Source organism: Trachypithecus francoisi, unplaced genomic scaffold, assembly GCF_009764315.1.
Source record: "Trachypithecus francoisi isolate TF-2019V2 unplaced genomic scaffold, Tfra_2.0 Lachesis_group15, whole genome shotgun sequence".
In the NCBI taxonomy this organism is placed as follows: domain Eukaryota; kingdom Metazoa; phylum Chordata; class Mammalia; order Primates; family Cercopithecidae; genus Trachypithecus; species Trachypithecus francoisi.
The window spans coordinates 3357817-3385807 of record NW_022681460.1 but is presented as its reverse complement, the minus strand read 5'-3'; the positions used below and the strand labels follow the sequence as shown (position 1 = coordinate 3385807).

At 46.3% G+C, this 27991-nt stretch overlaps 1 protein-coding gene across 2 annotated transcripts; it reads left to right on the top strand.

Annotated features, from left to right (window-relative positions):
* Positions 1-69: 69 nt before the first annotated feature.
* CCR6 (C-C motif chemokine receptor 6) lies at positions 70-27991 on the top strand. Of its 2 annotated transcripts, XM_033234233.1 has the most exons (4): positions 70-334; positions 11858-11942; positions 25282-25386; positions 25483-27991. In XM_033234233.1, the coding sequence occupies exons 3-4, from the start codon at positions 25378-25380 to the stop codon at positions 26596-26598; spliced, it is 1125 nt and encodes a 374-aa protein (XP_033090124.1). In that variant the 5' UTR covers positions 70-334; positions 11858-11942; positions 25282-25377; the 3' UTR covers positions 26599-27991. The 2 variants fall into 2 exon arrangements, with proteins under 2 accessions (XP_033090124.1, XP_033090122.1); XM_033234231.1 differs by lacking the exon at positions 11858-11942.

The window sequence follows — 27991 nt, the reverse complement described above, 5'->3', positions numbered from 1 at the left end:
TTACCAAGTGACCTAGTTACATCAACCCATCTTCCTTCCTCCACCTTATTTGTCTTCTTTCTATGATCTGAAGTGTGTGCTGAGGAATAAAACTTGTGGTGAGGAGGGCAGCCCAGCACACCACCCAGTGTATGGGTGAAGGAGGCAGCAGTGCGGCTGGAGAGGAGAGCTGGACTGGGAGCACAGGAAGGTCCCCAGGACTCTGTGGTCATCAGTAAGAGAGGGCCCGCATGTATACGCTGGTGAACAGAAATCTCAACCTTTTCAAAGTCTGACATTTAAGAGAAAAAACTGTGGCTGCTGGTTTGTGGAACAGACAGCTTCTTCTTTATTGGTAAGTTTTTTATTTTTGTCTTGAAATTTAGAAAATACTGTATTTCTTTTGTCTCAATAATTGTTTTATGCTTTGGAGGTAATAGAGTATTACAAAAGTTTATGTTACCAAGTCATGCATTGTGAATATTTATTTATTTAGGCTACTTTAGTCATGCCAAAAAGAAAGAAGAGATGCTAACCTTTGTTGAGTCTATTATGTGACATGCTCTATTCTAGAGACTTCGGTACGTGTTATTTTATGTAATTCTGAAGACAATCCTGGCAGGTAGGTGTTGGGCTATTTTAAAGAGTTAGGGAGGTAAAGTCACACAGCCAGAAGATGGCTGTGGAGGGTTGGGAGGCAGATTTTTCTGATCCTAGTCTGTGTTCTTTCTATCTCACAAAGACATTCCATACCATCTGCAAGTCACTTTTGACTAGCACTAGAGAAAGAAGTATAGAGACATTGGAAATGATCTAATAGACCACAATCACCTTTGAAAGAGCAGTCATCTCTATGAACCATAACTATAAGGAAGAAATGCAGATCCCACAAACCAAAATGGAACATGCCTCCCAAACTTAGGTTTTGAGCTCACCCTGGGGGCTGTGGCTGCTGCAGAACAGGGGGTGCTGGTGGATCTAACATGAACGAGGCTTGGTGGAGGGGCTGGCTGTGTGCAGGGAGGTTGGGATGAACAAGGGCAGCAGGCAGCGTCACAGGTGAGGAGGACAGGCCAGGAAGGAGGAAAGAGCCACAGCGTGCTGACGAAGGTGGGGTAGGGGTGAGGTGGGGGGGACACAGACAAGCCCAGAGCCAGCTCCATGGAATGCACAGATGTGTCTGGAACGTGTGTCCCTGGATACATGGATGGGTCTGCTTCAAGAGAATACTTGATGCTGCAATGCATCAGAAGGAGTTCTAGTGATACCATTGTCTCCCAAGTGAAAGTGATAAACGAATGACAATCAGTTTCACTGTGTTGTGGGTGAATGTATTTATGTCATTTAACAATATTGCGATTCCATTTGTATGACCATCTCAGAGGCACTTGCTTTAATTTTGCATTATGTCTTCCCTAATTAAACATCTGAAACCTCTAAGGCCTGACTTACCTGGAGCTCTCCTATCTCATAAGATCAACCTCTAAGGCAGCCTGAGAAAGAGGAAATGAACCCAAAGAGACTCTGCCCCAAAATAGATACCACAAAGCCTGTACCCAAACCTGGTGTGCTTTTCTCCCAGGGGAGACCCTCAGGTGCACATTCACATACACTGGCTCCTATTTTAGGCGCAGTTCTGATAAGGGGGACTGTTTGCTTTCCCAGCCCGGAGCTTATTGGAAGCAGCACATTCAGGGGGAATGTCACCTGCTGGAGTCAGGCATGCTGGAAGTGATGAGGAATGGCAGATGGCCAGGTGCAGTCAAGAGGTGGGCTGGAAGAACCCCAAAACACAGAGAGGGCAACTCAGTAGACCTCACATGAACCCATTTAATGTGGAAGCCGATACTGTAGTTCCAAGTATTGGAAGGATCTCAGCATGGAACTTGGTGTGCTGCCGCAGATGAGAAAGCACACGTCCCCAGCGGCTCCACGAATGGGGCCCAGGCAGGGTTGGACAATGCCCAGCTCCCCTGGAGACAGCCAGAAATCTCATCATATGTCTTAGCAATATTTTCACCCATCAGGTCCCAAGTTTTAAATGTTTAAAATGATCAGTTGAAAGTTAATTCGGAATAGGCTTCCCCAAGACCAAAATGTTGGTTGGACATTGCTGTGTTACTGAGTAAAATACAGTAAACAGCCAGTGCATCCTTCAGCATTCAGTTGACTGTCAGAGAGGACGGAGCATCTAGGTAAGACATGCATTCCTCTTTACTTTTAAAAGTGCTCCTATTTTGGGGGGTAGAATGAGAAGATTGATAGATGAAGAAAGGGAAAATGGAACAAAGAAAGGAGAAAGGGCAGGGCAAGGAAGAGGTTCCAGGATAAAATAGACAGGAGATCTTATGAGCAGAAGTTGTCAGGGCGGGGTGGGGTGGACTGGCCAGCCATGACCCGGGTAGGGGCCAGATCACACAACCGTGACAGACGCAGCTCTGGGCTCTGACAACCGCATTGCAGCAGACAGGATCAAGATGCAAAGCAGGGGCCGGGCGCGGTGGCTCACGCCTGTAATCCCAGCACTTTGGGAGGCCGAGGCAGGCGGATCATGAGGTCAGGAGATTGAGACCATCCTTGCTAACATGGTGAAACCCCGTCTCTACTAAAAATACAAAAAACTAGCTGGGCGTGGTGGCAGGCGCCTGTAGTCCCAGCTACTCGGGAGGCTGAGGCAGGAGAATGGCGTGAACCCGGGAGGCAGGGCTTGCAGTGAGCTGAGATCCGGCCACTGCACTCCAGTCCGGGCGACAGAGCGAGACTCCATCTACAAAAAAAAAAGATGCAAAGCAGGGCCTTCGGCAGCCCGCGCCAGAGACCAAGAGCTGGGTGTGGGAGGTCTCTCTGGCAGCTTCTGTCTCTTCCTCCTCACCTTCCCTTGATTAGGCTCACGTTATGAAGACATCATCCTCCCTGTGCCGTCCCCACCTCCTGCCACACCAGCTGCCTGAGATCCTAGGGGCTGGTGGAGATGGAGGTTTGACGGGTTATAAATCACGTGACTTAGCTGAGAAGATCTAGCTCCCTCCTGGTCCTGAGGGAGGTGGTCTTCTGAGCAGTGCTAGACCTCAAGAGGAGTTCATGATCACAGGACTGCAGGACCCAGCCCTGGTCTACCCAGTCAGAACCTGCATTTGAACCCCAAGGAGAAGCAATTCATTAGCACAGTGCACTTGGAAATCCTTCCTCTAGGCATAGAAAACCCCAGTCCAGAGGCATCACTTCACATTTCAGTGGGGTTACTGCCATTGAGTGGCCTAAATTTCAAACCCTGGCATGGAGATGAGCAGGGCCCTCTTCTCTGTGCAGAGCTCCCTGGCGGAGGCTCGCTGTGACAGCGGCTGTAACCAGCCTGTGGCTCTGATGTCACTGTGCACACGTCACCTTTTTTCATTTCTGTAGCAGTTTATAAGTCAGTGGGGCTGTTCCCGGCAGACAGTAATGGAAATTAGCACTCCGAATCTGGGTCACTGAGCAGCGCTGTGAATCCCAGGGGAGGCCCCGGCCCTTAGATTTGTGTCCAGTGAGGACCTGAGGCGAGAATGTCTTCACAGATCCAAGGGAGGAGGCTTTAGATACATTAATGTGTGTGATTATCCAACAGCAAGATCATTCGATAGGAGGTCCCCAACTTAAAAAGAATGTGGCTTTCAGATTTCTTTCTGGTACACAAACAGATGTTTTAGTAAATCGAAAAATCAGCCTTGTGAGTGTAATTAAATGACTATGTAATAAAATCAGTCATTTTCCTTTGATCTTTTTGTCAGAATGAGTCTTTTCAGGTTCTGTAAAGAATCTGTCTCCTCCCACATACATCGCCAAGACAGCGGCGGGCTAACGGGGGCTGTGCTGCCCACTCCTCAGACGCTGGGTGGGGGTCTCACTGGTCCACCCCGAAGTTGGCTGGCGGGTCAGAGAGTGCGCCAGCCAGCCCCCAGTGCCCGGCACGCTCTAGATATTGCAGAATGGCAAAGGAGGCTTTCTGTGGTCCTCATTCTGTGAGTGGACCTGTCCTTTCTGGCAGTCGAACAAAACTTTGTGGAATACGATTGCGAGATTTTTAAGTAAGTCAGAGGAAACCTGATTCTGCTGGAAGTCGGTTTTAGAGCTGCTGAGAGCTATTTCACTAATCATAAAGTCTTGTTAGTTCAACAATAAGTCTTTTTCCACATTCCTGGTGTTTAAGCAGGGCGCCTCGTCCAAAAACCTAGTGTCTTTCCCCCATTTTCTATATCTCACTTGAAGCAAAATAGTATTGTACACTGTTCTGGAAACTAACACAGAAAGAAATTGTGACTACGGCAGCACTCAGACGATAGTGTATCTGGAAACATCTAGAAGGTGTTATTTTTCCAGCAGTGAAAATCAGTGATATCCATAATAGTCACTGTAATTAGTCCTTTTGCATTCCTTAGAAATTCGGTATACAACCAACTTATTTTGTTATTAAATGAAAGCACAAAGAGAAATTTGTAATTATTACCTTTCTTATATTTCTACCTCTTTATACAAACACCATTATGATTTTCATGTCTCTTCTCATACTTGTGTCAGTTTCTCACTTTTATTGCTAAAATTTTGCAAAACTGAGGCTGTATCTAGAATGTCATGGTCAGGGTTGGAAGTTTAAATTTGAGACCTCAAAGAAAATTTTTCAAGGGGGGTGCTCTGAAGAGCTCCCCATTGTCCTCCTAGTTCAAAGATCCTCAGGCATTATAAAGCGAATGAGTACTGGTTAGGTGGAATTCATTTCTGAAGCCGTAGCTGCACCAGGAGGGAGCACAGCAGCAGGCGTGGATGGGCGTTGTTGTTGTGTCTCCTTTCTTGAAAAGCTCCAGGGTCGCACTGCCAGAAGAGATCATGAGAGACAAAGCTAAACTCCTCGCTCTGTCTCTGGAGAACATTCCCGAGGTTGTCCTGGAGCAGGACGGAGCGCTTTCTTATGCCGCCCTCTCCTTCCTGAACTCTCCAGAGCCTCTGGAGTCTTTCAAGGGGCCTGCCCGTCCTCGCTCCCTCTTGGGAATTCTGTCTCTCCAGCACCCCGGACGCTTTCTGTTTTAGATCAAATTGACCTTTCTGGCTTGACACCCTTTCCTTTGGCACAAGAGGCAGCTGGGCCTTTCTCTGAGGCCTCGTCTCAGCCCACAGCGCAGCAGATCCGTGCGGGGAAATGTGTCCTCCCTCCTCCCAGCCCAAGCCACCTCCTCCCACCTGCATGGCTTTTGGCCAGAGTTTTTCTTTTGCTTCAACTGAGAGTAGAGCTGCTATTTCTCCCTGCAGGCACCCTGCACACACCAACGGCAGCCGCTCCTGCGGTCTCCCGCTCCATGCCGCCCCTCATTTCCACTGAGTCTCTTGCTTTCTCAGGTGTCCGGGCTTCCCGCCTATGCCACCCGCTAGCAGAGAGGCACCCAGGGGTACCCTAGCCATTGCAGAAGAGAAGGGCGACCGCCTCCCAATCCTGGATGCCTGCACTTCTATTAGCCCCAGAGCAGTTGGCCTTCCTGCTGTGGCAGCACTGTCCTGATTTTAGCACAGACGTTTCTACTCTCCGGGAAGCCTCTGGAAAACTGGGAGGGTTGGCCCCCTAATCCTGGGAGTCCAACAGGAAGAGCTAGGAGGATAATGCTGCAGGAGATGCTGACCCGTCCCATGGGTGAGGGTTCCCTACCCTCCCGTGGTGGGTGGAGGATGACTCCTGTTGTCCTCCTGTCGCCGGAGGGCTGTCCATCATCTGTCACTGATTCCTGTCCACTTCTGCGCTGTTCTTGAGGGCTGAGCACAAAACCTTCTTAGAAAACCAGAGCTCTGGGTGCTCAGATGGAAAGTGTCCGAGAATACTGCTGCATCTCCGACCACCACAGCCTCTTTATCCCCTCTCCCACCACAACCTCTTTATCCCTGCCCACCACAGGCCCTGCATCCCTCCCATCACAGTCCCCGCATCCCTCTTCGCCACAGTCCCTGGATCTCTCCCCACCACAGTCTCTGCATCCCTCCCTAACACAGTCCCTGAATTTCTACCCACCACAGTCCCTGCATCCCTCCCCACCACAGTCCCCACATCCCTCCCCACCACCGTCTCCGCATCCCTCCCCACCACAGTCCCCGCATCCCTCCCCACCAGTCTGTGCATCCCTCCCTACCACCATCCCCACATCCCTCCCCACCACAGTCCCTACATCCCTCCGTACCACAGTCCCTGCATTTCTGCCCACCACAGTCCCCGCATCCCTCCTCACCAGTCTCTGCATCCCTCCCCACCACCGTCCCCACATTCCTCCCCACCACAGTCTCTGCATCCCTGCCCACCACTGCCTCTGCATCTCTGCCTACCACAGCTGCATCTTTCATCAGAAGAGTGTTGGAGAGATCTGGGTTGAGGGAAATGGAAGGCGTTACCTGCTTGTTTTCACAGTTAACGAAATAACGTTTCACCTGTGTTTGCTCCTCACCATACCTCTGTTCTCTTTTTTGAGTCTCCCTGTCAGTCCTTAAACATTTTCCACCCCTGTGGTCTCTATTCCTTCAATGTATTCTTCCTTCTTAAACCCTCTAGTTAAGCTTTCACTCGGACATTCTTAAAGAGATTTTGTCTCAAAGAGCACTGAGAACAGTAGTGATGAAACACACAGGTCAGTTTTCAGTCCTCAAATTCTTCACTCTGCAGGGTTTTTTTTTTTTTTTTTTCTTAAAGACACTGTACTGATATTTTAGGACCAATCCTCTGGCCGCTTCTGAAGTGTCTCTTTTCCAACTTCAATCTGTCCTTCTGCTTTGTAAACATGAGCCCCACTTCCCAGCGGTTGCATCTGCATCTCTGAGTTTCATTACAACCTCTCCATGCGAGACTGTCCCTGCATCTCTTGCTAAGCCCATCTTTATGACACAGTAGTGGTAACTTCCACCCCCATCTCCACCACCACCACAATCGTCATCGTCACAAAGCTGTCACTGTGCACCTAATGCTGTGTGAAGCTTGAACTTTGTCCTTGATCTTCGCATGAATCATTTACAAATCTAAAATCCTTATGCATTGATTAGGAGACAGACATCTAGAGGTTAACCTGAAAAGTGACTTTCGATTCTTGACATGAATCTAAAGTCATGTCAAGAATCTCCAAGAATTTTCAGTTATACGAGACATCAATCTCTTCACATTCCAGGTACTTCAAATGACATCCGTTTTCTTCCCTCTTAGACCAGTTTCTGTAACTGTTCTTCTGTGTAGAAATAAATTAGTAAACAAAAAGTAAGTTTTCAGTTTGATTTCCACATATCTGTCCCGATGTAAAATTTGGCATCATTTTGATTCCCCTTCTGCTTGTTCCTTACTGATATTTTCAAAACATCTACCCAAATCATTTTCTCTTCACATGTATCCCAGAAAGGTATGAACTTTCGGATCAGATGACATGGCTTTGAGATTGGCTGCTCAACTTATTGGTGTATGAACTTGAAGAAGCTGTGTTTTTCCTCCGAGTTTCAGTTTTCTCATCTGTCACTCAGGGAGGACTATGACAAGCTCAGGGCCCCTGGGCCTGTAGGGAGGATTAATGAAACCGAACAGGTGAAATGGCGAGGGTCAGCCCCACGTGTTGGACGCCCGTGGTCCCGGCTCCCTTCCCTGCTCTGTGATGTCGGGCAGGGCTGCCGCCAGGAGGAGGGTGAACCTGCCCTGTGCCCTGCTCTTCTCCCTACTGTAAACTTGCTCCCCGTCCCTCTACGGCCCACAGACATCTGTGTCTTTGCATTGTTGCCAGCATTCTGGCCCTACAGTCACGCTCCCCGGCTCCCCACTGAGGGCTGGTGCCCCCACCTGTCCTCACTGCTCTCCAGCTTGGTGCCTTTCTGCCTCCCCACCCAGGCTCATGCTGTTTGTCCTGGAATTGCCTTCCTCCCCCTGCCTACCTGGTCAGATCCGAGTCACCTTCCTGGTTGAGTCCCAGCTCTTCACAAAGAGCCTGAAGTCCAGGAGGCTGGAGCTGAAGGGGCTCCTGTGTGCTCCCTCCTGTGAACTGGACTCTCCCAGTGGCATTTCTTCACGGATCCATCACACACAGACTCTCTGTGCATCACATGTTGCTTGTATTGTCATGTATTTAGGCCTCAACTTTCCAACAACATGAACTCCTGAAAGGTGGGAAGTAAATGGCACACTTTTAACTATTTCTGTACCTTGTGTGCTACACGCAGTAATTATGTGAAAAAATGATTTGTATCTGAAAAATAATTTATAACAGGTGTTCTCCTGGCTATTTGGGAGAGTAATTTTCAGGTCAGCTACTTTATGGGGTAGAATAACACAGAGTGTCTCCCCAGGCTCAAATGTATTAGCATATGCAGTGAGCATTGAAGGATACACCATTTGACGTCTTTGTAAACTCCAAAATTCAAGGTGTCAGCACAGCTTGTACTTCCTCCTATAAAATGTGTTTTTGTCCCTACTAGAGAATTTGCTGACATAATTTGTTAAGTAGCCTTTTTTTACTTTATTGTTGAGAAAAATATATAAATCCAAACCATATAACACAGATCCAAGCACTGCTGGGCTCGGTGGTCTATGTTTTTGCAATGTGTGTGAGCCTGTGGCCGCCTGCCCGCTGTCACCGTTGTAGATTTCTTCTTCCTGTCCCTCCACTCCCAGCACCTGTGCTCACTCTAGTCTTTCCTGGGGAGGGTTTTTAAAAACAAACAAATGAGGCTTTTATTTTAATTTGTTTTGTTTTTTTAAAAACATGTTCATTACTTCAGAAGTTTTGTGCACACAATGAGAGTAGAAAGCTGCCCCGCTTATCTATTGTTACTTAGCCACCACCTTGAGTCATGGTGGTTTTAACAGTGATTTATTTACAATGTCTCGTGGCTCTGGGGGTCAACCGGGCTCGGCTGAGTGCTTCTCAGTTGGGGCCCCCACTGTAGGTACCATCAGAGAATGAGTGGGAGCCATGTCATCCGAAGGCTCGATTGGGCTGGGGGGCTCCCCCATGTGGCTGGCACGTGGGACACTGCTGTTGCCTGGTATCTCAGCAAGAATTCCCGACCAGCTCACCACATTGACTTCCTCAAAGTCTGTACAGAGTGTTACTTTAGGGGTTAACAAAGCATTTACTGTCTTTTCAACTTTGCTGATAATTTCAAAAGATGACTGACACCCAGATGACCAATGTCCACAACGTGGTGTGCCATGGCCTCCAGTGTGTGTGCTGTGGCCTCCAGTGTGTGCAGGGCCTGTTTGTGAATTAAAGGCAATCACAAGGAGAAATGATCATGGTGACCCATTCTGAACCATACACAGTGTCCTCTGTAGGGTTGTAGCCAGAGGCAGATGGCTTTCCTAGAAATGCCTCAATGTGAGTTTTAAAGCAACTCCTTATGACTATTATCTGAATTTACCAAACTGTCCCTGGCTTTTGTTCGGAATGAACTTTTGACGTTGCTGTGGAATTTTCTGCCTGGAAAATTATCGTTATGAAACATGTGACTGTAAACCACATTCCTCGCCTTTCATGTGCCTCACAGTGTCTATGCAAATGAACAGTGTGATTTTAAACTTGAGGAAGGTTCAATAAGAGTGAGATCTAAGAGGATCTTTAATATGGGGATATTTTTAGAGAGATAAAAACCAAATGGGTCTCAGCTTTCTCAGGGTGACATATAATTTGGATTTGACTCAGAACTACAGAAGGAATATGGGTAAAGGACATGAGAAGCATTGCAGAGGTCAGTGACACGTGGTGCATTTGCCTCAGCTCTCAAAGAAAAGGCAACTGGTCCAGACTGGGAGCCAGTCAGCAGCAGGGTCCCAATCTCCATCCACTGCCTTCCTTTCTGGGGCAGGGAGGGTGTCGCAGGGAGGAGGCCGCTCTTAGAGACCTCCAGATCCCTGCCTCTGTGCAGTCTAACTGAAGGGGCCCCCACAGTGGCCGTGAATCTCTCTGCTCTGCAAGGAAGGGGGTGTCATTGGGCCTCCTGGGTCCCTCACCCTCTGTGTGGCCACACAACGCAGTTTTGTTCAACACGTTACATTTCTGCTGAACTAATGTTCATTTTTGGTCTCCTGCAAAGTCCAATCTGTTTTTCATTTTCTTTCTTTTCTTTCCAGGCAGGCATTGCCAGGGCTAATCATCTATAAAAGGGCTTACTTTCTTACCTTCACACTAAGCAAGACCATCCAAGGGCAGTGTTAGAGGGCACCTGAGAACACAGTGGGGGTGTGTTCCCTGGCAGCCTGTTTCTTTCTCCTACGGGCAGCCCTTCTGCAGGAAGCAGAAGCCTCAGGGGAGATGCTGGAAGTGAGGAGAAGGGGATGGAGCTGAGGTAGCAGGGGAGGGGTTGGAAGATCAGAGGGGAGGGTCTTGCTTTGTTCCCCATCCAATAATCAGCAGGTTTTGGGTTGGGGTGAACTACTGGGGCGCAGCGCTCCTGGGCTCCTCTCAGATGGAGGAGGGACAGGTCACCCAGGGTGAAGGAAGTTGTGAGCTCTGTTAGAGGAAAACAGCCAGGACTTAGTCAGGAGAGGCTTTGTTTGGAAGGATTGTTGTAAGTCAGGGAAAGGGATGATGGAAGCAAGAGGACCCCATGACCATGGGTCTGCAGGTGCTTCAAATAGAAAAGGCCCTTCTTTTATCCAGTAAGGAGGAGCCACCGGGGCCAGCAGGGTCTTTGGAGGAGACCCTGTACAAGCCCAGGAAAATGGCCAGTGGGGATGAGCAGAACGCAGGTCCTGCTGTGTCCAGCTGGCTCTCCGGAGAGATGACAAGGGGTGCACTCCAGCTTCTCAGGTTCGCTCAGGCTTGGGGACGTGGAGCTCAGGGCTCTGCAGAAAGGAGAGACCTGGATAAGGTGTGGTCAAGACAGAGCAGATCTGGGCAGCAGGCAATGGGGCCTCGTGGGCAGCCTGGGGTGGGGAGGCACAGTGCACTGGGAGGTGGAGAAAGTGTGAGTCCATCAGCCTGGCTGCGAATTGATCATGAACCTCTAGTCTGTCAAACTTTTGTTATTTCCTGAGATGTGGTTCACAACAACCCAGGTGTAAATAACCTTATGATTCGTGGGTTCTTTTCTATTGTTTTAATCACTTGCATCTAAAAATAAATTTCTGAGTGACTTGTCGTCAGCTGTTTTTCTTGATATGTCTAATGACGGGGCAGTGACCCCCATTGTCACCCAGAGATTATGTCTCTGTGCCACATGAAGATTAGGTGTCCCGCTTTTGATTGAGGGGCTCATCTGTTGGTCTCAAAGTATCCGGTAATAATAGCTGATATGCATGGAGAACCACCTCTCCTCCAGGCGCTGTTCCTGGGCTTCCGTGGATGGGCCTGGCTATTTCTTGGAACCTTCTGAGGTTAGAGCTGTCACGGTCTTTCTTCTAAAAGAGGAAACCGAGGCTTGCCGGGGCTCAGTGGCCCTTCTGTGGCTGCACAGCTTTCGAGGTGGAGCCAGGACTGACTGACTCCAAACAAAAGTGCTCCCGACCCAGCTCTTTAACTCACACGGCCTCTTCCAAACATTCCCGAATCTTCCCAGTCGGCTTGCAGACACTCCTTGCGTCCAGGAGATAATCGGGTAAAGGAGTATGAAAGTTTGGGTACAAACTCATTGCTGCAAATTGAAAAGCACACAAAGGCTGTCTTCCTCTGGGGAGCTACAACGCCTCCCTCTTTCTTACCACTTTACCATGGGTTGGACTTTGATTTCAGGGATCCTACGATTACTCAATACCCTACAGGATATACATGGTTAACCATTCGCATTTGGGCAAATAGGCGTTACTTTTCAATAGGAAGTGGCAATCCAGAACTTGCTTTTGGGCAATTCTAGTAGCTCACAGCTTTTTTCTTAATGAACGCTAGAAGCTGCATCTTACTGACAGATGGTCATCACATTGGGGACCTGGAGTCATCAGATTGTGGGGCTCGGAGTGAGGCTGAAGGGAGTGGATCAGAGTACTGCGTGAGGTGAGCATGCCAAGGCCCCCGAAACTTTTCTTTCAAAAATGTAACTTCTTTGATCCCCTAGTCTGATAGGAATGGGACTGTTTTACCCATTAATCTTCCAGAATGCTGGCATATTGGCCGTGTTTATGCTTAATGGTGCAGACCTCCTTTCCTGAAAGCATTGACTTTGCGGTTTTAGGAAGCCCACTTTTCCTCTAAGTGGATAGTAAGGGATTTCATACTCGCTCCCTGCACAGGAGCTTGGGTGATGATCTGGGTACTTGCTCCTCATACAGGAGATATCCTCAGGGCATTAGTCTGGAGAGGAATGTGATTCTTTACTTGATCTAATACACTAAAAGATTTTGGAAAACAAAAAAATTAAGCTAAGAAATATTTTGGAGGCAGTAAGTCATTTATGCAATGAAGGCTGATGAGTGGGCATCCAAGGCAGCCTAAGATCGAGCAGGAAGGAGTTTGTGAGGGTGGTTAAGAGAAACTGAAAAGGTGGAAATTTCAACAAGTCTCAGTTGCAAAGCTCTCATGAGGGCTGCCATTGCCACTGTGATTATGAAGCCAGTATCTTATGACCAGAAAATAATACACAGTGACATTAAAAGGAGCCAGGCTAGGTGCAGTGGCTCACACCTGTAATCCCAGCACTTTGGGAGGCCGAGCTGGGTGGATCACCTGAGGTCAGGAGTTCGAGAACAGCCTGGCCAACATGGTGAAACCCCGTCTCTACTAAAAATACAAAAATTAGCCAGACATTGTGGCGTGTGCCTGTAATCCCAGCTACTTGGGAGGCTGAGGCAGGAGAATCACTGGAACTTGGGAGGCGGAGGTTGCAGTGGGCCGAGATCACACCACTGCACTCCAGCTGGAGATCAGCTCCAAAGTCCACTTAGCAGCAAGGCATAGATATAATAGAGATCAGTGTTACAAAGAAAAACAAAAATGCAAGGCCATAACTAAAGCTATTCTTTAAATGCTTAAAGATGTAATTTCTACAAATGAAACAGAAAACATAAAAGCAAACTTCCAAATAAATAAAAGGAACTGAAAAAAAAAAAAAAACCCACAGAAGCTTAATAAACAAATTACCGGGGGAAAACAAAAAAAAATCAAACCTCCTGGTCTCCTGCTTAGCCACCCTCATTCAAAAGCAGAAGCAAGCCAGTCTAGAGTTTCAGCTCCACTGGTGCTTATCTAAAAAAGTATAAAATGTGGTGTGCCCGTGATTCAGATAAACTTAGAGAACATACATGTATTGAACACCTACCATTATAGTTTGTGAAACTCTGATATCAATAAGATGTTTTAAAATAAATACATTATTTAAGATCTTGTGGGGATTCTGTGGCATTTCACTAAGACCTGCTGGTGGCAAAGTGAATTAGAACGGCGAGTAAGAGACAATAATGAAAGTCTCACCAGTACTCACAGTCCTAGAGAAGCTACAGGCTCACTATCTGTAAAATGGGTATGATGTCTACCTTAAAGGGTTTTGTGAGGTTAAAAGCGATAAACAGCTGTAAACCAGTGATTTTAATGCCCAGCAGGTAACTAAAACTTAATTTACAGCATATGCACACACACACACAAACACACACATACACAGATGCGTGCATATATACATACACTCACATCCATATGTTCACACACAGAGTTATACACATACTGCACACACATGCATGTATACACACATGTATGTATACATGTAGGCACCAATATACGCCCATGCACACACATGCAAACACACACATACACCTGTATACACACATGCACACATCTATATACACACATGCATATATGCATACATGATGTAAACACATGTATATATGCAGGCATATGCACACTGCACAAATGCACACATGCATATACACATACACACACACATACACACACACATATGCACACATACACACATACTCTTATTTAGTTCTTGCTCCTTGTTTTGCAGGGCCAATACTCTTTATGAAAGTAAGCACAGGCCGGGCGCGGTGGCTCAAGCCTGTAATCCCAGCACTTTGGGAGGCCGAGGCGGGCGGATCACGAGGTCAGGAGATCGAGACCATCCTGGCTAACACTGTGAAACCCCGTCTCTACTAAAAATACAAAAAACTAGCCGGGCGAGGTGGCGGGCGCCTGTAGTCCCAGCTACTCGGAGGCTGAGGCAGGAGAATGGCGGTAAACCCAGGAGGCGGAGCTTGCAGTGAGCTGAGATCCGGCCACTGCACTCCAGCCTGGGCGACAGAGCGAGACTCCGTCTCAAAAAAAAAAAAAAAAAAAAAAAAAAAAAGAAAGTAAGCACAAATTTAAAACTGCCAGACAACTTAATTTTAGCACATTATTAAGCTAGTTATTAAATGTTTTTAAATTATAAGTTAATACAGTTTTTATTACCAGTAATATTTTGATAACTATTACTAACGTTTTCCCCATACTGAATTTTCTTGGGCACAGTCTGTCGTTGGCCAAAGGGATGAACAATGGCAGTCGGTCTGTTGCTTGGTTCCCCCAACCTCTGCTCCTGTTGGGGAGCGCCCCCCTACAGCTCTCACTGGCCCTCTCTCTTTGCTACCACCACAGAGCCAGCCCCAGTACTGGTCTCCCTGAGAGTGTGGCTGCGGCTACCCACCTCTTCTGGGGCCATTTGCCTGTGATTAGAGCTCTCCCAATGCCCTCAAAGTCCAAAAACATAAAAGGTAGAGGCACCGTGGAAGGCCAGGGGGAGATGAGTGTGGCTGTGTTTGGAGAACTGAACACAGCCTTAAATCCTATAGTGGGGGCGGCCCCTCCCTCTTTCCACGGGTTCTGCTTTTTAGCAGAACGTATAATTAGGTATTCTTTTCATTTCTAAATGAATTAATAAATTAACAATTGCTTTCTGAGATACTCTCTTGCATATTATACATAATAAAAATTGTACTAGAAAGCCACATTACTTTATTGCAATAAAAATTGAAGTAACCTTTTTAAATGCTATGTTAGAAATATTATTCTGGAATTAAGTTTTTCTTAAAGTAACACTTTTAAAAATGTGTGATAACAAGATCTTTGAAGCGTTAAAATTGAAATTCAGAGGCTAAGTTATTACTTACCATGTGCATATATTTAATCTTCATGAGATGTTAGTACATTTGCATTTCATTTAAATGAGCAGGGTGGTGGTTTGTCGTCTCGGCTACTCTAGAGGCTGAGGTGGTAGGATAGCTAGAGGCCAGGAGTTTGAGGCTGCAGTGTGCATTATCGTGCCTGTGAATGGTCACTGCACTATAGCCTGGGCAACATAGCAAGACTCCATCTCTGAAAAAACGTGGTTTATTTATATGATTTCAAGCCTAAAATACAAAATACCTATTAAAGTATAGCTTATCATTATTTGCCTCTAAGTAAGGGGAGAAAAAGCCATTAAAAATATCTTTTAAGACAAGTTTATTTCTAAGTCTAACATATGTCCACAATGAGAAGAGAATCAATCAGATGTGAGGCCTGCACGATTTTGTTTCATGCAATTGCTAGGGGAATGGAGGCACTTCAACTCAGAGGCTGCTGTGGGGACCAGCACACTGTCTAACGATTCCTCCTGTGTTTGCCTTGGTGGCACCCTTTGCCACATTCCCTGGGTCAGGTGATGCCAGCCCTGGGGGGCCTGTGAGCTGCTGCAGTCAGGTGGTGGGTGCATGTAGCCATCTTCTCGTTTCCCTCTGTTGTTGCCTCGAACAGGGATTGGCCCCTAGGAGCTGCTCAGACCTGTCTTTGGATGAATGAATGAAGAGTCCTCTAGGTCAGTGTTATGCTTTGGCTGTGTCCCCATCCATCTCATCTTGAATTGCAGTTCCCATAATCCCCACGTGTCATGGGAGCGACCAGGTGGAGATAATTGAATCACCGGGTGGTATCCTGTTCTCGTGATAGTGAGTGAGTTCTCATGAGATCTGATGGTTTCACAGGGGGCTTCCCCCTTTGCTGGGCTCATTCTTCTCCTTCCTGCCATCATGTGAAGAAGGATGTGTTTGCTTCCCCTTCTGATGTGATTGTCAGTTTCCTGAGGCCTTCCCAGCCATGCTGAACTGTGAGTCAATTAAACCTCTTTCCTTTATAAATTACTCAGTCTCAAGTATGTCTTTATTAGCAGCGTCAGAACAGACTAATACAGTCAACTTATTGATTATATGGTTTATATAATCATACCTATGTGATAATATAGATTATATAGTCAGATTATATGATTTATATCATCATATAAATAAACTACCTTTTTTTAAAGAGATGAGGTCTTGCTGTGTTGCCCAGGCTGGAGTACCCTGGCCATTCACAGACATGATAATCGCACACTGCAGCTTGGAACTCCTGGCCTCAAAAATTTCCCAAAGTGTTTCCAAAGAACAGGAACTGAAAAGGTTCTGTGAGTGAGAATGTTTGGGAAATACTGAGTTATTCCAGCAGGGCTCTGAAGGACCATTGATAAACAAGCTCTAATAGGAATAAACCAGGGAAGGATGTAGTTAGCATCTTATTTATGTCTTAATATACCAGTCACAGAGAAATCATTTCCCACCCCGTCTGTCTCCCTCCCTTCTTTCTACCCAGAGCATCTCTTGGAACTCACTTTTAGATGCTGGATGCTTGAATTCCCCAAGAAACAACAGTTCCTAAATTGAAGTGTGCATTAGAATAACACAGAGATTGTGTTAATGCAAGGATTTGAACCTTTGAAGCAGACATCCATAGGATCTATAGATCTTACCTAATGTCAAACTTTACTAATGATTCAATAACAAAAACACTAGGCAGAGAGATGCATCCCATGTTGGCTGAGCTGTTCTCGAACTCCTGGCCTCAAGTGATCCACCCACCTCAGCCTCCCAACGTTCTGGGATTACAGGTGCGAGCCACTGTGTCCAGCTATTCTGCACTTTTAGATAGGGGCTCCCAGGCTTCTTTCCCCTAGTAAATACTATTTGCATGTTTACAAGGAGATCTGGTCCTCGCCCAATCCAATCATGGGCAGAGTTCAGTGCTTTGTGACTGTAGGACTGAGATCCTCATATTCACTCTTGGCTGTCAGCAGAGGGCCTTTTTAGCTTCTCGGGGCAACCACACGGCTCAGCTTGTGGTCCCCTCTTCTGTCTGCAACTCTCACCTCTGAATCTTTTCTTCTCCCATCTCCGGGGAGAAGGACTCTTCACCTCTAGGGACTCATGATTGCAGTGGGTCCAACGAGATAATCCAGCATGATCTCTGCCTACCTCCAGGCCCTTAGATCTTTAGCTTCATCGCATGCAAAGTCCCTTTTGCTGTGTAAGGCAACACATGTACAGGTTCTGGTGCCTGCGTCAGGGCCTGGGCATGGGGCCAGGATTCTGCTAACCACAAGTGTGACATGGGGCCATGATTCTGCCGACAAGTGCTGTCCCCTGTGTTAGGAGCCTCCGCACTCTGTATCTATTATTGGGTGGGAAAGCCTTAGTGACCAGGGAGGAGAGTATCCAGAGATAAGCAGAGCTGGCTGGCTTTCCGGCTGGCTGCATGTCTGTGGCCACACAGTACTGATTCACCAATCTCTTGGTGAGCTTACTAGCAAATAAAATTCTTAAGACTTTTGCTGCTGCTGCATTTTCATTTTATATCTGTGTAGTTGCTTATTTATTTTTGTATTTTTATTTTTTATTTCTGATAAGGAGTCTAGCTCTGTCGCCCAGGCTGGAGTGCAGTGGCACGATCTCAGCTCTCTGCAACTCCGTCTCCCGGGTTCAAGTGATTCTCTTGCTTCAGCCTCCTTAGTAGCTGGGATTACAGGCGTGCACCACCACACCTAGCTATTTTTTTATATTTTTGGTAGAGACAGGGTTTCACCATGTTGGCCATGCTGGTCTCAAACTCCTGACCTCAAGTGATCCGCCTGCCTTGGCCTCCCAAAGTGCTGGGATTACAGGTGTGAGCCAACGCACCCAGCCTGCTTATGTAAATCTAAGTGGAGAAGCTTCTATTTTCCCTACTGAATTTTACCACATTAGATTTACCCATTGCTTGATTCTGTCCAGAATATTTGTATGTTGATTCTGTCATCCAATATATTAATTATCTTTTTAGGCTTCTTGACGTTTTTAGACCTAATGAACTTGCCTCCTCTCTTTTTGCTTCTCTCATCAATAGAAGCAATGGGCAGGACTCAGCTGAAGGCTGAGATCAGTGCAATGTCAGTAGGGCCTTGTGCCCGCCTGCCAGCAAAGTGGTATCACAGAGCCGATTGTCCAGACACCTAGCATGCCACCTAATTGTACTTGCACCTGGATCATGGTTCCTCTTCTTGATTGCTTATAAGTTTCAGATTTTATCGTAAGTGTTCAATGTCTGTAATACCTCCCTGATCTGCAGTTTAGTGACTGTGACCACCACGGCTTGGAAATCAGTGTGAGAAGACTGAGTATCACCAAACCCACGCGGACCCCCAAGGGCTCACCACTTCCAAACCAGACGCTCCTGCACTGGCTTAGAATGCCCTCAGCACCCTGCTGGGAACCAACAACACCCAGCATTTTACCTCAGTCGGAGGCATTCGTCTTCTTTCTCTCTGCAAATGGGTTTTGAGCTTCCTTGCTCCAGCTCTGTGCTCCTGGACTTCATAGGCACCATTCACTGGAGTCAGACAACTTCACTGCAACATTCTCTGAATATCTTTGAAATGATTTTTTTTTTTTTTTTTTTAAAAAGAGTAGAGAGGTGCAAAACAGGAGTCAAGAAATCTGCTTTCTCTTGTTTTCAGAAGATGTGATAAAGCTCAGCCAACGAGGCATACCTTCCTGGTGAAGGAGACACTCAGGGGATGTGACATGATGAGTCTCTCATTTGGTGTCATGCTGTAGTGTACCTGCCCTGCAGGGTACCCCAGGGGCCCGAAAGGATTCACAAGTCCTGTGAGAGGCTAACCTTCAGATGGGGGGTGCCAATGAGTTACTGGGACAGCAATAATCGACATTTTACTTGAGGCAGCTGAATATTGGAAAAGAAGCCTCTCAACTGCAAAAACAAATTGAGTCAAATGACATTTCTAAAGTGTGTCATTAGATGACTTTTCCTTAGAGTCCCTGACACTCCTCCTGCAAAGAACAGTATGTCCTACAGAAGCCTAGAAGTATTTCTCTGCCCACTTGTTTGGGAAATATCTAAATTCCAAAGACAAGAAAATTACACTTTAAGAATCAGTTGAGCTGAATGTATTTTACATGTGATTTAATGACATCACAGTGAGATCTGGTGAGAATGGTCATCATGGGGAGCACGTGTGAGACAGGAAGTGCTGAACCCCAAAGAGACAGCATGAGATGTGCTGCAGCTGGCTGCTTTGCAAGGGTGGGTTCACTGGTTCACCAGGACTTAGCACATTTCCCTGCATCTCTCATCTGCCACTGGTAGATAACAGGGTATCTTGTTGTCAGTTCATTAAAGAAGGAACATAAATATCTACTAAAAAAATGTCTTACTGTCTTCACCATCAAAATTTCCTTAATAGGAAATTTGCAGCCTGTTTCTCCAAGCTGCTGGTGACTGCTGCCCGAGATTTGAGACGACGGAGCAAGTTGTGAACAGGATTCTTTACATGTTGAGGTGACACCCATGCCGATCTGTCACCAACACAATTTCCTTAAAACAATTCACACAGTTTTTCCTGTGAAAACGGTGGGTTGGGGCAGGCACAGGCCGAATCATTTCCAATGACTGTGGCTGGCATACAAGTAAACTTGACAACCGTCTTTTTCATTGAGAATCCTGATTCTTAACCACAGTAACATTAAATTTGTCATTATCTAGAATTGTACATTGTTTATACCTAACAGGTGCATAACACCATCCTAAGAGATATGGAATTTATAAATTTTGGTTCATTGACTTATTCTGACATGAGAATAAATGAAAGGAAATTAAAGTAGTGTCTTATGAACAGGACGGAGTAGGCCAGCCTCTCATATCTCTGCCGGGAGCTTCCTGCCTTGTGGTCTGTGTATCTGGCTCCCTCCGGGCCTCCTTCTCTCAGGGACCCCTCCCTCCGGGCCTCCTTCTCTCAGGGACCCCTCCCTCCAGGCCTCCTTCTCTCAGGGACCCCTCCCTCCGGGCCTCCTTCTCTCAGGGACCCCTCCCTCCGGGTCCCCCGGCCTCCGGGACTCCTCTCTCTGGGACCACCCTCCCTCTGACTCTCTCCCTCTAGGACCTCTCCCTCTAGGACTCCCCTTCCCTCTGGACCCCCTCCCTTTGGGACCCCTCCTTCTGGGACCCCTATCCCTCTGGATCCCCTCTCTCTGGGCCCCGTCTCGACTCCTTCTGCTGACAGGGATCCATCACACAGGCTTCCCAATGCTGGCTTTCTACTCTAGCATGGTACTGTTTTGTAATTATTTGTTTACCTGGCAACCTTTTGAAGCTCAAGTATGTGTTTGATTCATCTCTGTACTTCAATGCCTCTCCTCAGTAGACAGTTCATAAACATTTGTTGAACAGAGTTAAACTTAAATTCAGAAAATACTGTGTGTCACGGTGCAGTTAAACAAATATTTACCTTAAATGGGGGCCCCGTTGAGTATTGAGTGCATGGCGTGCTGGGTCGTCCCTCTCTTTTTGCCCCTGCTGCCCTTCCCATCATCATCAACTCAGCCTCCACGTGATGGGGAGGTCACTCCCTCCTGTCCCGTCCCAGCCCCACTCACCTGGGAACCTGTGCCGCTGACCCCACCTTGGCCTGGCATCTGTACAACCCTCCAGCGGCTGCTTCCCACAGCCCCTGCTCCCTTGTTCTCCAGGTCTCCCCTGCTGTCCCCAAGCCCCTGCCTTCCACCCACACTGCTCACTCCTTCCCACCATCCTCACCTCAGTCCTTAGGGAGTCCCCAAAAGCTCTTCTTGCCCCAGAACCTCCCATAAGCCCTCAGTGCTCAGCAGCAGATCCTTGCTTTGACTGTTTATGGCACTGTCTGTTCCAACACATTTGCATGGAAGAGTATGCAGGTATTTTGAAATTAACTTTATTGAGGCTAATTTATATGCAATAAATGTCACCGATTGAAGGGTACAATTCAACATGTCTTGACAAGGGCACACAGCCATGTGCCACCCCCACAATTAGGACAGAGGACATTTCTGCCCCCACAAAAGCCCCTTGTGCTGCCCAACCCCACCCAATCCCTTCTTCCCGTCCCGATGACAATCCCTGATTTCATTCCTGCCACTGTTATTTTATCTTTTCTAGAAATTTTAGGGATGGAATGATGCAGTGCATGGTCTCTTCTGTCTGGATTTGTTACCAAGCGAAGGTTTTGAGTCACCCCCATTGGAGCATGCGTTAGTCCCCCATTCCTTTTCATGGTTGAGTAGTATATTCTATTGTATGGATACACTTCAACTTGGTTATCTGCTCACCAGTTGACAGACATTTGGGTCTTTTTCAGTTTGGGATGGTTAAGAATAAACCTGCTGGGAATGTTCCAGTGTTAATCCTCCCATGTCTCTTGGGTAGACATGTAGGAGTTGGTTGCAGGTTCCTATGGTGGATGCATGTTCAGCTGTGCAAGAAAGGACCCCACTGTCTCCTTGGAGTGGCTGTGTGATCTTGCAGTCCCACCAACAAAATGTGAGAGCCCCAGATGCACCATGTCCTCTCCCAGCTTCCTGCCCCCTGTTTAATCGCAGTCCTTCCAGTAGGTGTGAAATGGGATCTCTCTCTCTCTCTCTCTCTCTCTGTGTGTGTGTTTCAGACGGAGTCTCTCTCTGTCACCCAGGCTGGACTGCAGTGGTGTGATCTCAGCTCACTGCAACCTCCGCCTCCTGGGTTCAAGTGATTCTCCTGCCTCAGCCTCCTGAGTAGCTGGGATTACAGGTGCATGCCATCACACCTGGCTAATTTTTGTATTTTTAGTAAAGATGGGGTTTCACCATGTTGGCCAGACTGGTCTCGAACTCCTGGACTTAAGTGGTCCCTCTACCTCGGCCTCCCAAATTGCTGGGATTACAGGCCTGAGCCACTGCGCCCAGCCTTCATTGTGGTTTTAATTTGCATTTTCCTTATGATTAATGGCATTGAGCGTCTTTTTTTTGTGTGTATTTGCTATCCATGTATTTTCTTTGGTGAATTGCCTGTTCACATTTCCCCCTGTTTCTTATTGACTTGTTTATGTTTTTGATAGGGAGTTGTAAAAATTATTTGTATATTCTGGATATAACTTATTATCAGACATAAGTTTTAAAATACTTTTTTGTATTCAATATATATATTTTTCATTTTCTTGAGTGTCTTTCAAACAGCAGGAACTTTACATTTTGTACACTCAAGTACAATTTATCAATGTTTTCACAGTTCATTCTGTCTGCAATTTATATAAGAAATTTCTTTTTCCAGGGTCACAAAGATTTTCTCCCGTTTTTCCTTCTAGATGTTTTATGCTTTAGCGCTCACATTTAGATTTATAACTCACTTGAGTTACCTTTTGCGAATGGTGTGAGATAAGCAGTAAGGATCAACTTTTTGTTCATGTCATTCCAGGGCCAGTTATTGAAGACTGTTATTTTCCCATGGAGTTACCTTGGCACCTAAGTTAAAAATCAGTCTGCCATCTATATGTGGGTCTATGTCTGGACTCTGTTCTGTTCCACCGATTTATGTATCTGTCCTTTCAGAAATCCAACACTGTCACACTTAGTGTAGCTTCCTTGTCAGCTTTGAGATTGGGTAGTGTGAGTCCTCCAATTTTTTTATCTTTTTCAAAATATTGTTTTCACTATTTTAATTTCCTTGAATTCCTATATAAATTTTGGAACTGGCCTGTCAATTTCTTAAAAAAAAAAAAACCCTACCATAATTTTGATTTAGTTTATGTTGTATCTACAGATCGATTTGGGGAGAAATGATATCTTGAAACTGAATCATTGATAAATTTGAACATGAAATGAGTCATTGAAAATTGAACATGATAAATTTCTCCATTAATTTAGGTCTTATTCAATTTCTCCCAACAATGTTTTGTAGTTTTTAGCATATGAATCTCTCATAAATTTTGTTAGATCTATCCATAACTATTTTACATTTTATGATACAATTATATATATAATTGTTGATACTATTACATACGTTATATATGATATATGTGTGTGTATATATATATATATAGTTTTAACATCCAAATGCTAACTCCAATTGGTGTATTTTATTTTGCATATTGTATATTTCACCTCCCATGCCCTCCACCCCTGCCATGCTCTGCAGCTTAGAAAGAACGTGTACCTTTTCTCACTGTATTTGTTTCCTCCTGCCAGGAGCCATAATCTCGTGATGCCTAGTGCCAAGGTCTGAACATTGTTGTTACATTTTGCAGGTTTTTCTGGTTGTTTAATGCAGCGGGGTGCCTTTGGTCTCTGTTAATCCACTGTGGCTGGAAGCTGAAGTTTAGCAGTGGTGTTCTGATTGCTGTGCTTCTTGGGATTGATATGATTATCGCTTCACGTGCTTTTGCAACACAGGGGTCTATATTATGCTTCTTCTGCATACTCTAAAGCACTCAACTGTATACCTGTTGGGATTACAAAAGTGCAGAGGTGACTCCATGCCTTCCTCCAGCTTTTTAGGTCCAAAGCAGTGACTGAGGGGCAGTGAAGAATTGATCTCTGAGTTGTGACTCCAGGCACCAGGGAAGGAATGGGGTGGAGTAAACAATGAAATGAGAATCAAAATTATGGAAGAAATAGGCTTGGAAAATAATTTAGGGTGAACTTCGTGTTACATGGGCTTCCTCTCCAAAAGGTCAGTATCCATGTGGACTCGTAAGTGAGGACTGATACGGTACAGTGTGGGGGCGAGGAGGGGAGTTCTACCTTCTCCGCCTGTGCACCTTGGGCTGTGCTTCCCTAGCTGCTCCCGCTTGGCGTGGCCAGGCCCACGTGGTGCGAGAGCAGGGAAAAGAGGAGGAAGATGGGCGATTGGCTGGGAAGCACATCCAACATTAATATCAGAGCATTTCAGGCCATGGATGTTACTGGGGGGTGTCCAGGGGGTGTTAATAAACAGGACGAGGGACAATGCTGGAAAGCAGGAGTGAGCCTGAGAACAGCGAAGAGTTTTTCTTTCTTTTTAAGTTTGCTTCAAATGGTGGATTTCAAAGCCCTTCGTCCTCAGGCCCTCCACAACCGCTCCAGCTCTTCCTGGTCTCCTGCTAAACTTCTTCAACCTGGACCCATGCACGTCCACTGCTGGCATTGCCGGCACATGGCATACTCCATATGGACCCACGCACGGCCACTGCTGGCATTGCCGGCATGTGGCATCCTCCATATGGACCCACGCACGGCCACTGCTGGCATTGCCGGCATGTGGCATCCTCCATATGGACCCACGCACTGCCACTGTTGGTGTTCCCAGCACATCGTATACTCCATTGTTTCCTAACAATCCAGTTGATTCGGCCAGGCTAGTTGCTCAGCTGTTTCACAGACATAAAGGACTCATGACTCAGGACTGCTCTTCGGTCTGAGATGAGCTGGTCACCTGAAGGACATGGCCCTTCTCTGTCAATCACTGGCCCCCAGCCTCGCCATTCTCCAAGGACCCTGATTGGAGCCTCCTCCTCCAGGAAGCCTTTCCTAACTGTGCCAGCCTCCACCTTTCCTCCGGCACTTGGATTTCTGATAATTAGGATGCCTCTGCCACAGCAGATTCATGCTTGTGACCTGGAATGTCTACTGGAAAGGTCTGCGGCTGTGGAGAAGCAGGTGCATTCCTCTCCAGCACCTTCCCAGGCTGGAGCAGCTTGTTCAGTGTGTCTTGAGAACGGCACTCATAGTCAAACTTTAAATTCTACTGGAGATTCTCAGATGCCCACTGGGGTGAACATCACTGACATATATTGTGAACGATTGAAAGCCCAGGACTATGAATTATACATTTTCTATGCACATTCACACTTCTATTTGTTGAATGTTTTTAAATTTTGCATAAAGATTTTTGTGTAGATCAAACTTGTGGATTTCTGAGAGCACCTTATTTAAACTGTAGATAAAGGGTTGGCAAATTATAGCCTCTAGCCAACCGAGCCCGGCGAGGCCAGTTCAGTTATGTAATCGTAGATGCTTTCAAGCTCCAAAGGCAGATTTGAGGAGCTGTGACAGAGACCAAATGGCCTGCAAAGCCTAAAATATGTACTCTCTGGCCCTTTACAGAAAGAGGTTGTTGATGCCTATCCTCAATAAATATTTGTATGTAAAATAGTGTGCTGTGCACTCTGTTCATATGAGATGGAATGCTGGTCACGTAAGTGTCTGGCTCTCCAGGGATACCTGTGTTAACTGTAGTGCCTTCTGCCTTCTTTCCTTCCTAGAATCACTTCCACTTTCCTGCTACCACTGCCTGTGAGCTGAAGGGCCTGAACCATACCCTCCTTTTTCTACATCCAGCCTGCATTTTTTTGCCCACAATGAGCGGGGTAAGATCTTTATTTTTGGCAAGGAGTATAATTTGGGTTCTTTGTGGCTACTTGAACATTGCACTGCCGCTAACTCTGTCTTTGTTTCCTTTCCAGGAATCAATGAATTTCAGCGACGTTTTCGACTCCAGTGAAGATTATTTTGTGTCAGTCAATACTTCATATTACTCAGTTGATTCTGAAATGTTACTGTGCTCCTTGAAGGAGGTCAGGCAGTTCGCCAGGCTATTTGTACCAATTGCCTACTCCTTGATCTGTGTCTTTGGCCTCCTGGGGAATATTCTGGTGGTGATCACTTTTGCTTTTTATAAGAAGGCCAGGTCTATGACAGACGTCTATCTCTTGAACATGGCCATTGCAGACATCCTCTTTGTTCTTACTCTCCCATTCTGGGCAGTGAGTCACGCCACCGGTGCGTGGGTTTTCAGCAATGCGATGTGCAAGTTGATGAAAGGCATCTATGCCATCAACTTTAACTGCGGGATGCTGCTCCTGACTTGCATTAGCATGGACCGGTACATCGCCATTGTACAGGCCACGAAGTCATTCCGGCTCCGATACAGAACGCTGCTGCGCAGCAAAGTCATCTGCCTTATTGTGTGGGGAGTGTCAGTCATCATCTCCAGCTCAACTTTTATCTTCAACCAGAAATACAACATCCAAGGCAGCGATGTCTGTGAACCCAAGTACCAGACCGTCTCGGAGCCCATCAGGTGGAAGCTGCTGATGTTGGGGCTTGAGCTACTCTTCGGTTTCTTTATCCCTTTGATGTTCATGATATTTTGTTACATGTTCATTGTCAAAACCTTGGTGCAAGCTCAGAATTCTAAAAGGCACAAAGCCATCCGTGTAATCATAGCCGTGGTGCTTGTGTTTCTGGCTTGTCAGATTCCTCATAACATGGTCCTGCTTGTGACGGCTGCAAATTTGGGTAATATGAACCGATCCTGCCAGAACGAAAAGCGACTTGGCTATACAAGAACTGTCACAGAAGTCCTGGCTTTCCTGCACTGCTGCCTGAACCCTGTGCTCTATGCTTTTATTGGGCAGAAGTTCAGAAACTACTTTCTGAAGATCATGAAGGACCTGTGGTGTGTGAGAAGGAAGTACAAGTCCTCGGGCTTCTCTTGTGCCGGGAGGTACTCAGAAAACATTTCTCGGCAGACCAGTGAGACCGCAGATAACGACAACGCGTCGTCCTTCACTATGTGATGGGAAGCTGAGTCTCCCTAAGGCATGTGTGAAACTTACTCATAGATGTTACGCAAAAAAAGTCTATGGCCAAATATGCATGGAAAATGTGGGAATTTAGCAAAACCAAGCAAGCGTCTCTCCTGCGAAACTGGACATGCTCATGGGCTGTGTGATCTCTTCAGGGTGGGGTGGTCTCTGATAGGCAGCATTTTCCAGCATGCTTGACGAGGAATGTTCTGTAGCTCTAGGGTATATATCTGCCCGGCGTTTCACAAAGCAGCCTTTGGGAAACGCTGAATTCAAGTGAATTGTTGACAAATGTAAACATTTTCAGAAATATTCATGAAGTGGGCACAGATCACAGTGTCTTTTGGTTACAACACAAAATGATGGCATGGTTTGAAAAACCAAAACAGAAAAAAACAAACGGAAGCCCGCACATCACTCATTGTAGGCAAATGTTTAAACGTTTTATCTATCAGAATGGTTACTGTTGCTGGTTATAAGCAGCAGGATTGGACAGCTGGTGTTTTCTCTCATTTCCCTTTGATACGGGCAACAGTCTGACCCTGTAAAATGGAGGCGGAAAGACAAGCTCAAGCGTTCACAACCTGGAAGCGCTTCGGGAAGATGGGGACAAGGGCAGAACAAGTGTTGGTGACAATTGTCACCAGGATAAAGCAGCTCAGGTTGTAGCGGGCCATTAGGAAAGTGTCAGTTTGCTTTTATTTCCCTGGGAGCTGTTCTCTGGCATGAGTGACTCTTTTCTCAATGTCCGTTAGGCTGAGAGTGCTATGAAGACAGGAGCTAGAATAATCTTGCTTACGGCTGTGCTCTGAGTGCCTGGAGGAGTTCCAGCAAACAAAATGGACTCAACAGAGATTTGATTAATGAATTGTAATGAAATTGGGATTTATTGTACAGTTTAAAATGTTAGATGTTTTTAATTTTTTAAATAAATAGAATACTTTTTTTTTAAAGAAAGCAACTGTACTGAGACAATGTGGAAAGAAGTTTTGTTCCATTTCTTTAATGTGGTTGAAGAGTAATGTGTGGCTGAAGACTTTTGTTATAAGGAGCTGCAGATTAGCCAGGGGACAGCTGGAATTATGCTGGCTTCTGATAATGATTTTAAAGGGGTCTGAAGTTTGTGATGGAATCAGATTTTAACAACTCTCTTCAGCGATATAGAAAATTCATGGAACTCCTGGTTTTAAAGGGCTATGTAAATATATGAACATTAGAAAAATATCAACTTGTGTTACAAAAATACAAACACGTGTTAGGAAGGTACTGTCATGTGCTAGGCATGGTGGCTCATGCCTGTAATCCCAGCATTTTGGGAAGCTAAGACAGGCAGATCACTTGAGGTCAGGAGTTCAAGACCAGCCTGGCCAACATGATGAAACCC